At 50.7% G+C, this 14,689-nt stretch overlaps 2 protein-coding genes across 3 annotated transcripts; one reads left to right on the top strand and one right to left on the bottom strand.

Annotated features, from left to right (window-relative positions):
- Positions 1-1,875: 1,875 nt before the first annotated feature.
- Positions 1,876-5,600, bottom strand: FBXO45 (F-box protein 45). The gene is made up of 3 exons (XM_086618317.1): positions 5,340-5,600; positions 4,802-5,158; positions 1,876-2,412 (listed from the first exon to the last, which is right to left on the bottom strand). The coding sequence occupies exons 1-3, from the start codon at positions 5,598-5,600 to the stop codon at positions 2,227-2,229; spliced, it is 804 nt and encodes a 267-aa protein (XP_086474443.1). The 3' UTR covers positions 1,876-2,226.
- Positions 5,601-6,019: 419 nt separating this feature from the next.
- WDR53 (WD repeat domain 53) lies at positions 6,020-12,737 on the top strand. 2 transcript variants are annotated; one of them, XM_086618367.1, is made up of 3 exons: positions 6,020-6,120; positions 7,905-8,396; positions 11,155-12,737. In XM_086618367.1, exons 2-3 carry the CDS (start codon positions 7,920-7,922, stop codon positions 11,740-11,742), a joined length of 1,065 nt encoding a protein of 354 aa, XP_086474493.1. In that variant the 5' UTR covers positions 6,020-6,120; positions 7,905-7,919; the 3' UTR covers positions 11,743-12,737. The 2 variants fall into 2 exon arrangements, with proteins under 2 accessions (XP_086474493.1, XP_086474494.1); XM_086618368.1 differs by lacking the exon at positions 6,020-6,120 and adding an exon at positions 6,924-7,008.
- The last annotated feature ends 1,952 nt before the right edge of the window (positions 12,738-14,689 follow it).

The following is a 14,689-nucleotide window of genomic DNA, read 5'->3' as shown; positions in this document are numbered from 1 at the left end:
TAATTGGAGCCGTGAACGAGCGCAGAGGTCACGTTTTTCAGGACATGATGAACACATTCACTTCAGGGATAAGTTTATTTTCTGAAATTGGACAGGGTTTTGTTTCCTTTTCCCCCCTCCCCCCCCAGGGTTTTGTTTCCTTTCCCCCCCCAGGGTTTTGTTTCCTTTTTTCCCCCAGGGTTTTGTTACCTTTTTCATGCCCCACGGTTCTGCTACACAATTTACAGTCTAGTACAATCAGTGCTTGTAACAGATTTTTCCAAAGTGCCCATCCCACTTCCCTTACTCAGTGGGTTGTTCTCAGCACCACCTAAAACAGCTCCACTTCTCCCTGTTTTGTTCCTTTAACACATCCCAGAGGACCAGACCTCGATATTGCCTTTAAGCAACGGACACCACGTCAAATAAATACTTTCAAATCCTTTTCAAACGGTAACAACGCACGGACCCTGCTCCAGCGCAGAATTTGGATACCTACCAGGTACAAAGCACTCCAAGGACAGCTCGTCAGCAGCACTCACCTGCTTGAACCACTCTCCTCCCGTTACTGGAGTAATGGGAGGGGAAATAAGCAGCAGCCTAAGAGGAATCCCCCTCTCTTCCATGCTCAGAGAATTGCTGGTGTCTGGTATTCAGCAATTCGCATTCTCTAGCGCAAATAAAGCAAAAAGAGGTTGTATAAACGTTTCCTTCTCCCTCTCGGAAAAGCATGCTGGCCCAGTCTGAAATGGTTCAGACAGCTCTGGGAAACGCCAACCAGCAAGAAATGAGAGTTAAGAGCCAACTTCAGGGCTCGCAGATCTTAATGCCCTGCTGAAAGGAGCCCTTCGGGGGCTCCCTACGGACCTTTGGACCTCCGAGGAAAGCTGTTACACCAGAAAGTCCCTCCTTACCCCGGGCTACCCCGCGAAGGCCAGCACACCAGGGCCAGGGTTTTTGGAAAACTGGTGCAAGGGAAGAGCCCAAACATTGAACCAGATCCAGAACCCTCAAAGGGCTGGCGAGAGTTTTACTCGTCCTGACTGAAACCAAGCAGGTGAATACTCGGGTACTGGGGGATTTCATTTAACTATTTATTTAATAAGAAATCATTTGATTGTATTTTATTTAATCTACTTAATTGAAGAAAGGCTCAGCCGAGTCTTAAAGCCTTATAAAGCCAGTGAAGCTGAAAAAGAGATCTGGATTCAGAAACTGAATGCTCCTTCCACGTTCCTTTGAAACCTTTTGCAACAGTGATTAGAAAGTGTAAAAACGCTTTAAAAGTTTGTATTTTGGATGTCGAAAGGGAAGACAAGCTCACCGCTGCGTTTCGCCCTCCGTTCCTGAAGGGGGTCCGCAAATTCTGGCAAAGGAAACTGGTGGGGAAAACGTTTTGCGTTTCCTACGGAGAACAAAACTGTCGCTAAAGCTGTGGAAACTTGCACGGAAAACGACCCGACGACGCACCGTACTCCACAAGAGCATCCCAAAAATGCTTTACAATACAGCAGAGGCACACTGACATGAATGTTCTATACCTCTCCGAGGTATATTTTCCGATGCCACATGGTGGGGGATTTTTTTCTTCCCTTTAAGAAATTACGTCCCAGTTAGATTAAAGCAAACCCTTTCCTTTAACTGTTCTTTGCACCGTGTCCTATATACACGACCCTTAAAATACACTTAAAAATAGCTGCACACATTTTGTGTCGTTACACTAGAGAAGGGCAGTCCAGACAGACCATGCTTCTCAGTGTGGTAAAAATCGTAAAGAAACTCGCTCTCCTCCGGCACCCACGTCGGCCCGAAGGAGGGAAAAGGGAAAGGAAGGAAAGGGAAGGAACAAGCAGTTTTAAAATGGGAGTCTTTCACAAAACACGCTACTTACACATCTCAGGTTAATTTCCTCAAGCAGTTTTATATTAAATCCTTTCTTAAATATTTGAGGTCACACATCACCATCTGAGCAATGGGATCTGTTGGTGCAACATGCATGTGTCAGCTTCCCACTCAACCAACTGCAACCCTGAGGATTTTTCTGGCCTGGTAGAAAGAGGAAATGTAGCACAATTCCTGAAGTATGGCTGGTCCTCCGTTTCAAAACTCCGTGTGATACCCTCGATGGTTCTTGGACACACACCCACGCTTTCTTGTTTTCCCTCTAATACACGTTTCCCTCTAACCAACATGCAGATTTCTCCTCCCAGTCATCCACATCTCGCCGTCCCAACGAAACAATCCACGTCATCCATCCAGAGGTTTTCCCAGGTAGACCAAAGTCACTTCTGTGTTACCATACACAGCAGACACTGCTGGATACAGGCAAACTTTTGGCAGTCCTCTGAAGGCAACTCCCAAGAACTCATAGCCCCTCTCAAACGCTAACGTTTTGTCTTCCATGTCCAGGATAACTCGAATCCTTTCGCCTATCTGGAAACAGAGACAGGAAGGGGGACGGGGGAAGAAAAAAAAAAGACACAGAGAAGGAGTCAGCATATTCAAAGAGGGAGACAAAAATAAAGCATGCCTAGGTAGGCCATATATGGCCTAAAATACAGCATAGCCCACAGGCAGTGGGTAATTTCAAAGCCAGGCTCTCCTGTTTCTCACGACTGCATTCCTTTTACGCCAGGAATTTCTCCATTTCACAGGATCCCGAGTGCCTCTGCCACCCATTCCCAGTGGGCAGGCTGTACCTAACCACTTACACGATAACAAACACGACCCTCTGCATACAAACCTTGCGAGAGCACCAAGAATGAGTACTCCAGAATACTGCGGAGTCTGGGAAACTTCCAAGCTCCCTGAACTCCGTGTTTAGCTGCTGCTATCGCTGAGCAGGGATTGCTCTGCGGACTGCAATTTTACAGACAACGAAATCGTTTTAGAAAGGTAAGTGCCACATGTAAAAATACATCAGAATACCCTACTACGGAGGTGCTGTCGCTGACAGGTGTTCCCTCACCGAGGCAGAAGGAAATTTCAGTACAAAGTTTAGGGAATAAGCATGAAAAAACTAATATATATATACACACACACACAGAGAGGAGTGAAACCGACACTGAGCACAGCAAGGCTCGGATCCAGGCATGCAGCATGTATCTAGTACACCTTATTTTAGACATAAATAGTCCAAGACACCAGCAGCAAGCACAGCAGGACACCGCACAAACTTCTGATTCCCCATCAGCCGGCCCCGATGCCGGGGAGTTCTTCCAGGCAGCACCTTTTTCTTCTAACCAACACTAAAAACCACGTGTGTTTCCTTCAAGTATGTTTTCTACGAGCAGATCACTCTACATGTCTTAATAAACATAAAATACTCCAAAGGATCACCGATTTGAGCTCTCACAAGTTTTTACAGAGAAAGCAGCGATGGCATTCACTCCCAAATGAAGCCGAATCTTGGCTTCCAAACCTTTCCTCACCCTGTTGCTGCAGAAAGGCCTAGGCAAGGACAGCAGAAAGCGACCACAAAGGATCGAGTCTGGAAAGTGCCAACGCAATTTGCATGCTAGGGAATGTACGATGGAAAGAGAGACTTAAATCTCTTTCATCACACTAATTCTAGGTACTATTCCCAAAACCAGCAGGCATAACCTTCGGACACAGTTAAGCGCTTGGCGGTGAACTGTCACATGAAATTTAGGAACATCAGACACAAGTTGCCGCACAGATCTTCACCCACCACTGAAACACAAGCCAACACTCATGCAAAGCCGTGGCATTACGAGACGAAAACCGTAACGCCGCCGAAATGCAGTTGTGCGAGCAGTCGGAAGAACAAAGATAAACACTTCAGCAGGGACAAAAAGGTGGAATAACCTCTTTAATAACCTGAGCTTAACAGAACATCCCAGCATCCCAGCCAAGGGATGGCACCTACGGGAACGCTGCCAGCGAGCAAACGAGCAGTGCTCAGCACTACTGCAGGAAGGCTCTTACCTAAGCACTAACCTCAGCTCGTGCTGCCGTACAACAAAAGGGTAAAACACCACAGACTTCCACCTCGCCGCGGGGCGAGTCGTTCCTTCAGAGGGCTACAAAGGCCTTTTGGGCTTTTGTTTCAGAAAGCAACACGGTGTTGATGCTTTCACCAAGCATCAACAAGCCCACAGCACACGCTTGGCACTCTGTATCTGACATAAAAGTGTGGAAACAACTGAGGGCCAGGTGCACTGAACACCACGCGCAGGTGTAGCCTGAGGAAGCAGTGAATAAAGGGGGAAAGGCATAGAATCATGGAATGGTTTGGGTTGGAAGGGACCTCAGAGATCATCTAGTTCCAAGCCCCCTGCCATGGGCAGGGACACCCTCCACTACACCAGGTTGCTCAAAGCCCCATCCAACCTGGCCTTGAACACTTCCAGGGATGGGGCAGCCACAGCTTCTCTGGGCAACCTGTTCCAGTGCCTCACCACCCTCAGAGGAAAGAATTTCTTCCTTATATCCAATCTAAATCTCCCCTTTCAGTTTAAAGCCATTGCTCCTTGTCCTGTCACTACACGCCCTTGTCCAAAGCCCCTCTCCAGCTTTCCTGTAGCCCCTTTAGGTACTGGGAGGCTGCATAAAAGCACAGAAACAACTGAGGGCCAGGTGCACTGAACACCACGCACAGGTGTAGCCTGAAGAAGCAGTGAATAAAGGGGGAAAGGCCTCACAATGCAGAACGATTTGCCTTCTGCAGGGAAGGCAGAGAGACCCTGAGGTGGGCATTTCGGAGCAATTCAGCAGCCAGCCAGGACGCACAAGGGAGCAGGCTTTTGCCAGCCAGTGTCAGACGCGGTGGAGCTTCCAGCCCGCGCCAAGCCCCGCTCACCTGGTATTTGGGCGCGTTATTGCACTGGGGGAAACTGCCGTTCACCTCTCCGTTATGCAGCAAGTTATTGTCCACCAGGTTCCAGCCCCAACTCTGGTCGTCGCTGCCCAGCAGGGCCACGTAACCCTGGCACTGCATGGCCGCCCGCTTCGTGGCGATGCCGATGACGGCCACGGTGCCCAGCGGGCCTTCCCACCACACCTCCCAGGCGTGGCGGCCCTCGCTGAACCCGATCTTGGTCCGCGCCCCGTCCGTGCTCTGGGCGATGGGGTTGCGGTGCAGGGTGAAGCCGTTCTTCTTGATGTAGACGTTCCGCGAGCAGTCGTTGGTGCTGAAGGCGTGGTGGAAGGCACGGACCTAAGGGAGGAGGAGGAGAAGCGGGAGGAAGATAAAACCCTGCCGTGTTTTTCAGGGCCCCCGTTCGGTTCCCAACGGTGGGCGGGCCGCGCGGCTGGGGGGTGTCCTCAGACGCCTCCGGGGGCTGCCGAGCAGCTGACGGGGGTGCCCCCGCGGGGCTGGGGGTGGGCGCGGGGCTCACCTTGCCCTTGTAGGTGGGCACGTTGCAGAGGATGTCGGTGCGCAGGGCCTCCTCGGCCAAGCAGCGGGCCGCCAGGCTGCGCCACACCTCGCTGTTCTCGTCGCCGTGCAGGACGCGGTGCCACAGCTTACACACCAGTGCGCAGCTCCTCAGCTCCCGCAGCTCCAAGTAGGAGAAAACCAGCTCCAGCACCCGCCCCGGCAACCGCCAGCCCGGCCCTCCCGCTGCCGCCCCGCCGCCGCCTCCGGGGCCCGCCGCCATCGCCTCCCTCCCCGAACGCCCCGCGGGCGGCGGGCCGGGATTCGGGGGCCCGCGCTGCCCCTCCCTCCCCTCGCCAGCGGCAGCGGCGGGCCCGGGGCTGAGCGCGCTCCCCGCCCGCCTGAGGCCCTCACGGCGCGGCGGCGCGCCCGCCCGGCGCCGCCATCACCGCCGCCCGCCGCGCATGCGCAGCGAGGGCGGGAGGGGCGGGGCGGCGCGCGGGAGCTGCCGGGCGGAGGTGAGGGGAGGCGGCGCGCGCCGCGCTGAGGGGAACGGCGGCGGCGGCGGCGGCTTCGCTGCTCGCCGGGGGCGGGGGCGGGCTGCGGGGGTCGCCAAGGGACGGGCGCGGGGCTCCTCCGCCCGGGGACGGCTCCCTCGAGGAGCTGGGGCGGGTTGTCTTCCTCAGAGCCGGGCGCCGGGCCTAGCGGGGCGGGGGGAAGTAAGTTACCTCAGGTGCGGAAGGGCGGGAAGAAGTTACCTCAGGTGCGAGCGGCCGGCGGCGGATTTGCGGCGCGAGTTGCGGGTAAGGTGCGCGGCGCTTCGCGTCGTCGTGTTTCATCGGCGTGGCGGCGGTTTTCCTGGTGGGTTGAGTGGATTCCAGCTGCTCTTTAGGCCGGGATCGGTAAAAATCGCGTGCAAAATATAATATGGTAAAAAACCCCAAAAAAATCCCCAAAACCCCCAAACAAACTAAAAAAACCCCAAACAGAAACCCTTTATTGCCCAATAATGCAATAAAACCATAGGCATTAAGGCAGATTGCTGAAGCTGCTGGTGGGACAGCCACGGTTCTGTCCTGCAAACCCCCCATTGGCATCTGCGCCCCAATCCGGCGATCACCTCTCGTTTGCCCCCGTTCTCCAAAACTTGTTAAGGCTTTTGTGTTGCTTAGTTTTTTCCCCCCCACTTAATTTTCTGCCCCTAAACAGCCCTGTCGCGTGGGCTGCTGCGGGCAGTCGCACGGAGGAAGGAGCCTGGAGCATGGCAAGCCCAGTGAAAGGTGCTGCAGCCCTCCTAACTGCCTGCCTTAAACTGGTAATGCTTCTTTTAATAGGATCCTGTTGTTTATCTGTTTATGCTTTAGTGTTTCCCAGTCACAAGAAAATTACCTCTGCTGTGGGAACGCAAAGTACGCATGCACGAGAGTTTAAAATTTATTCAGACAAACGTGTGCCTTTAAACTGTAATTAAGGCAATGGCTTTCAGCGTCGATCAGTTTATCCCACTCTCACCAGCACGAGTTTCTTGCTCCAGGTGGTGCGAGACTGCTTTGCAATTGATGTTAGGTACTGACTCCCCAGCACCTTGGCAGCAGGATGAGAGACAGATGTGCCATTCCCCAGACTGGAACAACGCGACTCCTCCACAGATGGACTTTACCAGTTTGCTGTCTTCCCCTTGCTCCTTTCCAGTACATCCCATTAGGAACCGCGCCTCTGTTTTGTTAGGCACGCTGTGTCCTTATGCGCTGAGGAAGCAGCGCTCACCTAGGCAGCCACGTCAGAGCAGCAGATCTTGTCCATCTGCTGCACAGGTACAATTGCCAGCACCAGTGCTGTTCCACGCTGTGGTGGCTGATGTTCATAGAATCACAGAACGGTTAGGGTTGGAAGGGACCTCAAAGATCATCCAGTTCCAACCCCCCTGCCATGGGCAGGGACACCTTCCACTACACCAGGTTGCTCAAAGCCTCATCCAACTTGACCTTGAAACGCTTCCAGGGATGGGGCAGCCACAGCTTCTCTGGGCAACCTGTTCCAGTGCCTCACCACCCTCACAGTGAAAAATTTCTTCCTTGTATCTAATCTAAATCTCCCTCTTTCAGTTTAAAGCCATTACCCGTTGTCCTGTCACTACACAAAGCCCCTCTCCAGCTTTCATGTAGCCCCTGTAGGCATTGGGAGGCTGCAATAAGATCACCCTGGAGCCTTCTCTTCTCCAGGCTGAACAGCCCCAACTCTCTCAGCCTGTCTCCATAGCAGAGGTGCTCCAGCCCTCAGATCATCTCCGTGGCCTCCTCTGGACCCACTCCAGCAGCTCCATGTCCTTCTTGTGTTGGGGACCCCAGAGCTGAACGCAGTATTCCAGGTGGGGGGGTGGGTCTCAGGAGAGCAGAGGGGCAGAATCACCTGTTGATGCTATTTGAGCCTCAGCTTCGTTTGGGTACTGATCTGTTTTAATTGGATGCTAGAGTTTCAAGTAGTTTGCATTGCAGTCAACGGGATGATCTCGTTGCTTCGATGAGCTTTCAGCTGTAATTGGATGAACGTCTGCCCAATTCTGTTTTCTTTTTCTTGTTTGTTTCAGAGGTGTCCATGAAACATGGCAGTCAAATGGACTGGTGGACATTCGTCCTCTATATTGTGCTTGAACGTGAACACGGAAGGGCTGGTGGCTTCAGGCGCGGAGAGAGGCGAGCTCACGCTCTGGGATGGGGCAGGCGCTCCAGCAGGCCAGCTCCAGCTCCCAAAGTCAGACGACGTGACCTCCGTGGTGTTCTCTCCTCGCTGTCCCACCAGGCTGTACACCTCCCACGGCGAAACGATCAGTTTGCTGGATGTCCGAGCCCTCAAGGAGCCTGTTGAACGCTTCCACGTGAACGAGGAGGAGATCAACTGCCTCTCCGTGAACGAGACCGACAGTTTCTTGGCTGCGGCAGATGACTCGGGGGCAATAAAGGTTATGGACTTGGAAAACAAGAAAGTCAGCCGGTCCTTGAGACACTCAAACATCTGCTCCTCGGTTGTCTTTCGACCTCAGAGGCCTCAGAGCCTTGTTTCCTGTGGACTGGACATGCAGGTGATTTGCATACGAGTAGATGGTTATTAGGGAAATGAAACAGTAACGACCCACCTGCATAGCATAGCGAGGGGCCAACAGACTTTCACCAAGAGTGAGGGTGTACAACCTGCACTCCCCAGAGAGCTCCTTCACTATTGTGAAGGAGTTGTGGTGGAGAAACTAAGCGTTGAGGCTGTTTGTGCCATTTTCTACTCAACATTTCCTCTCTCTGTTTCCGTCTTCCTCAATATTTACAATCTAAAGTGAGCAGGGTGGGGGAAATCAGAATACGGTGCAACGATCCTGCCACGTTAGCTCCCTGTCGGAGTGTGCAAAGCCAGAAGTTGTCCCCAGCAATCCATTGTGGCTGCAGATGATAGTTAGGAAAAGGCAAAACGCTTGAAGTGGGCAGGATGCTAGCAAGGATACTTTACTACAGGTAGATAAATATCTTTCCAAGTGGTACGTATCGCTGTAAGGACGAGTAATTTTTATAATATATCCTTTGTTCTGATTAACCTCTTGGAAGCATTAAACGTTTAATGCCTTTTACGCTTCTCCGTCCTCATCAAGAGGAAAGTTTGTCCTTTGCACGCCGATCGTGGAAGCGTTCCGAGAAGAACCACGGGAGGAGTTAATGGAGTCTTGAGTTAGTTGCCGAAGTTGGCCAGGCAGAACAGCTGGTTTTCAGTGATTTCTTTCCAGTGGTTGAGATCTGACCACGTTCCTGGTTTAGCCTGAGATGAGAACTATCACTTCTACAGAGGTTTCTGCGGTTCTGGCGGTGTTAGGGTGAAGTTTGCTGCGACAGCCTTGAGCAGTTTCACCCTGTGTTCTTAAAACCAAAGTGCACCTGACACCCATTAGAACAAAACATGCTGATATTTAGCAGAAGCAGTGTTTTTCCATGTTAAAGCCATGGATCATAGGAGTTCAGTCAGTATATTATACATCCAAATAGGGGCTGATTGATAGATGTCTGCCAGGTTTAGTTTGCCAAATTTTCAGAAAATGTCCAAATTCCTTTTTTTTTTTTTTCTTGCTTTGATTAAGAAGATGGATGTAGGATTTTAAATGAAGCACTGTGAGGAAGTTCTTTTTCGAGGTACCAAAGTGTCACTGAGAGGAGTGAATGCTCAGCACCTTAAACAGCTGGCTTAGTTCAGGTCCCAAAAATGCAGATGGACAAACCTAGAGCTGGAAACTTTTTATCGGAATTGTGAGCATTTATATGCCACTTCTGTGCGAGTGAACTGAGTATTTTTGGTGACTTTTTAGTATGGTTTACTGTAGCTAGGCAAGTTAGTTTTTAGGTGAAAGTCAGTATCCCAAAATAGTAGGAGTTCATTAGTGTGGTTTTGTACAATGCCTGGAGCGTTTTTCAGCATCAAGGCTGGTTTGAAGAGACATCATTTCACACAGGGAAGCCGAAACGCTGCGCTGTGGCGTGTCTGTGGATGAGTTACGAGCTCTGCGAGCACCAAAACATGTTCTGGGCTCACGTGTCAAACCCTCAGTGAAGCCAGTAGCTGATGGGAACTGAAATTTAGGTTGCTGGTGTTTTTTCAGAAGTGCCATGGAAGCAGGGAAAAGGCCATGAGGACAGAAAGTAGTTTGCAGAGGATTTGTTAGCACTTGGTGAATTCATAAAGCTGTCGCAGTGCTGTCTGTGATGAAAACAGGAGGATTTGCCTGAAGAATTAGGACCCGGCCTCTCTGACGTACTCTGCTTTGCACAGTCGTGGAAGTTCTCCCTTTCAGCAGTAGCAAAGTGGCTTTAATGTAGCAGCAACAGCAGTCGCTAAAACAGAACAGTGACAAGAAACAACATTCTTTTGGACATCTTAGAGTGATTTGGATTCCAGAAATGCAGAGCCAGCATGACAACTCGCTTGTGGGCCACATTTAAAGACTCCTTTCTACTGGAGTTTGCTAGTGGAGGAATTTTATTAGTAACAAAGTAAAGCTTTGATTAAAAAAGCAAAGAGCACCCCCGTACTGCATCACACTGACTTGTGCTTTCGTATCTGTTGGCCTTGAAAATGCTCATCAATTCCGATCCTACAAAAGTATTGAGAGAATTGGTGTTCGACTGGCACAACATACATCTGTAGCACTTGAACTGCTGCGTGAGAGACGCAGGGTTCAGCTGAAGGCACAGCTGTTGCTTCATGAGGGGCTTGAGGGTGAGGTGGCACTTCAAAAGCGAGTCTAAAAGCACAGCCTCCCCCCATCTCATCAGGAAAAGCACAAACCAGATCTACTCCCTGGGTATTTAAAAAAAATGCACGTACATCTGTTTAAAATTGTCTAAAATACCTGAACTACTGTTTGCCTTTTGCTGCTCCATTTTCAGACACATTCCCAGAAGTGATTATTTTAGGAGGAGTACGTAGCAGAGAAGGAGCTAAAATTCAGAGCGCCAGCGATCTCTGTTTGTGCTAGCATTTCCGTGTCCCTCCTTTTACATAATTGATGTGCAGTATACCATGATCACTGCTGCTGAGATGAACACAAAAGCATTTAGAAGAGGCTTTTCATCCGTTTCATGGTCTGAAGGTCTGAGTCGTTGACCTTCTTGTCAGTGTGGGAGGGTTTGGAAAGCGTGCCGAAAGGTTTGCCGTATTTATCAGGTGACGTTCAGCCACTTCTCACAACACATCTTGCACTCGCGTGTAGCCTATACTCTGCCAGAGCAAGAAGTGTTTTTGCTTTTTTTTACTGTTACTGAAAGATCTGATTTTCCTAAAATTATCGATTCATGCTTTTTCCCCAGGTTATGCTGTGGAACCTGCAGAAAGCTCGCCCTCTGTGGACCACAAACCTGCAGGAGTGCGGGACGGAGGAAGACAGTCCGCAGTCAGCTGGGCAGTTCTTTAACCCGCCGCTCGCACATTCCCTGTCCGTCGCATCGTGCGGCAACATCTTTAGCTGCGGAGCTCAAGACGGTAAAGTCAGAATATTCAGAGTCACCGGCGCCAAGTTTGAACGTGAGCTGGAGTTTCAAGGTCACAGCTTGGGGGTGTCACAGGTCCTCTTCATGCCAGAAGCGTACTGGTTGTTGACTGGAGGGAATGATGGGAAAGTCTTGCTCTGGGATGTCAGCAGTGATGTTGGGAAGCAGCAGAAGAGTCCAGCAAAATCTCTGCAGAGAAGGAAGGCCCAAGCACCTGCTTCCACCAGGAAAGATGGGAAGCTCAACAAAGTGGCTTCGAATGAACGTGCTAGAGTTTTACCAAAGCTAACCATTGAGCACGGAGAGAAGGTGAACTGGATCTCGTGCGCGGAGATCAAAGGCTCCAAGAAAGTGTTAGTTGCTGACCAGAGTAGTTCCGTGTCTGTGTATCCGTTGCCAGAACCTTAGGCACTGAGGTGTTTAGATAAATTTGGGGGAGAAACCCCCTCCCAGAGTGTTTCAAATGAGCCCAGTTACATCTGCTGACGGGAACTAAACAGTGAAACCTGCTGCGTCTGTCGGTCGGGGAAGGGATTTGCTGTGTACTGGCGCCAGTCCTCGTGATGTAACTGGCCTCCAGTTACCTTTCTCAGCGGCTGTTGGTGTTCACTGCAGCTGTTTCTTTGCAGGGTTGACAGTTTGCTTCCTGAATTTAAGTGAAACGGGTTCCAGTAGGGTTAGGGGTAATGTTAGTTCATGACGAAGCTGATGTAATTAAGGTTGGAGGAAGAAATTCACGCTTACGGGGACGCTCACAATGCTAAAAGAGGATGCTGAGCAGTAACAGAGACGTTGCTGAGCTTCTTGCATTTGGAACTTGTGTGGTGCCTCACTTTGTTCTCCCCACTAAACTGGGTCATGGTCAGTGTAAACTGGCCGTAGCGGAAATGTGTTTTTCACTAGTTTGTCAGCAGCTGCATTAAGACTAGAGAAGCGTCAGCTAATGAGTAATCAAATTAAACTTAAACTATCATTGTCAGTTGGATTTTGCACACTGCAGTAAGCGACAGAGCAGGGGAAAATGTTAACACCTGTTTAATGGGTCAGCTGTCCTATGCCTTTAGTTGTTTATTCCAGGGAAAAATAACTCTTACACTTAATAAACGCTTTCTCTCTCGCTGCTCCCTCGTGCTTGTACTCGCTCTAGTATTGCCCAACTTATGTCCTGTGCAAAATTGTGCCAGGAAGGGCGTTGTGTCCCCCGTCACGGGGGGAATACGAAGGGCCGAATGCACGGCTCCTCCTCACCCAAATACTTCCGCTGCCTTCCCAAACCGTTAGAGGCACGAGCAGAACTCAGCTCGCCAGAAACATCTCTTCATTTGCAAGTTGAAGGTGGGGAGAACATAAGTGGGAATGCTGCAGCTCTCGACACGTTCAGTTCGTGCTGGATTTCCCGTGGAATGGGCAACTAATTCAAAGAAAAAAAATAAAAAGGTTTTTTTTCTCAGGCTGTCCTTAACTTTTCACAAGAACGAATGCCTGGTACTGGCTGAAGACCTGCTTCACTGAAGACCTGCTTCTCATTTCACTAACTGTGCTGTTGCATCTATCTGCCTCCTTATTTTCTTTTGGATGGCAACATTTCCAGTTCTTTTTTTTTTTGCATACTCAGCTCCTGAGAATCATTAGCCCGTTATGCTGGCTGTTCATCCTTATGGAAAAGATTCCAGCCCTCTTGGTTTTAGCTCTCCTTCATCCTCAAAGCAGCTCCCTGCAGCCAAATACAACTTGTTCTCATCCAAATCTGATTTTACCATCGTGCCTTTTAAACAGGGGGAAAAAAAAAAAAGGCCGAAAAAGCAATCTGCTTGTACAGCCTTTGACAGCAGGAGACTTTGGCCCAGGAGGCAAACTGGTGGGCACGGCAGCAAAACGAAGCCAAAACACGGCAAAAAAAAAGCAGAATAGCGTAGGTACCCTGTTTTGTGTCACCTCTAAATTAATTTTATGTGTGATGGCAGAGGGTCAGCGGGTCCGGGTGCGTAGCTCAGTGTGCAATATGTTCACGAGCATGTGCCTGTGCATCTTGGACCTATATTTGGATCCACGGTCTATAAAAAGCCTCGGCACAAACACCCTCCGGCCGGAGCCAGGTCCCCTGTCCCTGCCGCTGCCGCCTGCTTCGGGAGGGAGGATCGAGCCCGCTCCGGCTTTTCTTCTCCTCACGTTCGCTGGGAAGATGGCTAAAGCCAGCATCTCTCTGCGCTCCCTCAACGAGTCGTTGAACAGGTCCTGGAAGGGTTGTGCTAACGCTGTGCTGAGGGGCGTCGGGGTCCGGGCAGGGGAGAGGGGACGAGACACTATCCGTCAGCGATTTTCATGGGTGACAGGATGGAAATATATATCATGTGTGTATGGGAAGGGAGCGGTTGATGAGCAGTCTCCTGTTTCTCCTTCCCTCCTTGGGGAGGGAAGAGGGACGGAGCCGCAGGCTGCTGCATCATTTCGGGAACGCCATGGTGGCCAGCCTGCAAGCTGCTGGTCCTGGCCGTTGGCTGCGGGATTTGCACAGTTGCTCCACCAGTGAAGGCCTATTGTTGCGTGGTGTGGGGTGGGGTGGTTATGGGTAACGGGACCCTGCTGCCATCCTGTTGTGAATGGGAGATTTGGGATGAACTCCTGAATTTGGGAAAACGCCTCAGAGCCGGGAGGGTTCGAAGATAAGGAAGTAAGTGGTTACCGTTAAAAAAAAAAACAACCCGAGAACGGACTTTTCTTATAAATTTCAAGAAAGAAAATCACTGTCCCTGAGGAAAGAGGAGATGGGTGACGCTGATTCACCTCCCATTTTCAAAGGCTGTACTGGGAAGAGGAAAGCTTGGCCACCAGGTTCAGTGGCTCCATGTAAAACACCCCGGCCCAAGCTGCCGCCGCTGGCACCGCTCCGCGTGTTCGGCTGCAGTGTGACAGCACCGTCACCAGGAGCTGATGTCTGCGCCCAGCTGGGCGAACAACAGTCACGGCGTCAGACGTAAGCCGTGAGCATGGCTCCTCACGGAAAAGAGCTGGAAAAGGGTCTGGAATTCTCCACAGACAGCGTTCCCTCCGTTCCCAGTGGATTTTCCAGACGGATTTTCATATACTACCTTAAAAGGTGCTGTGCAAGTGGTATCAAGCGAGAAGGCTTCAAGTTAACTTTGATGTCATACGTATGTCTGGTTCGCCTGTAGTAAAAATGATCACTGTCTACCAAAAGTATCCCAGGTGACAGAATGCAGTACCCGTGTTTGTGAAATTCCTGATTCCAGACTAATGCCAGCTGGCAGATTTGGTGAGAAACTGCTCCTCTGGTCAAGATACTGACGTTGTTCACCAGCAGCTTGGACGGCTCCCGATGCACAGAGCAGTAACT

This window comes from Tauraco erythrolophus, chromosome 11 (assembly GCF_009769465.1).
Source record: "Tauraco erythrolophus isolate bTauEry1 chromosome 11, bTauEry1.pri, whole genome shotgun sequence".
Lineage (NCBI taxonomy): Eukaryota > Metazoa > Chordata > Aves > Musophagiformes > Musophagidae > Tauraco > Tauraco erythrolophus.
The sequence above is the reverse complement of the archived record's forward strand: the minus strand, read 5'-3'. Positions and strand labels throughout refer to the sequence as shown.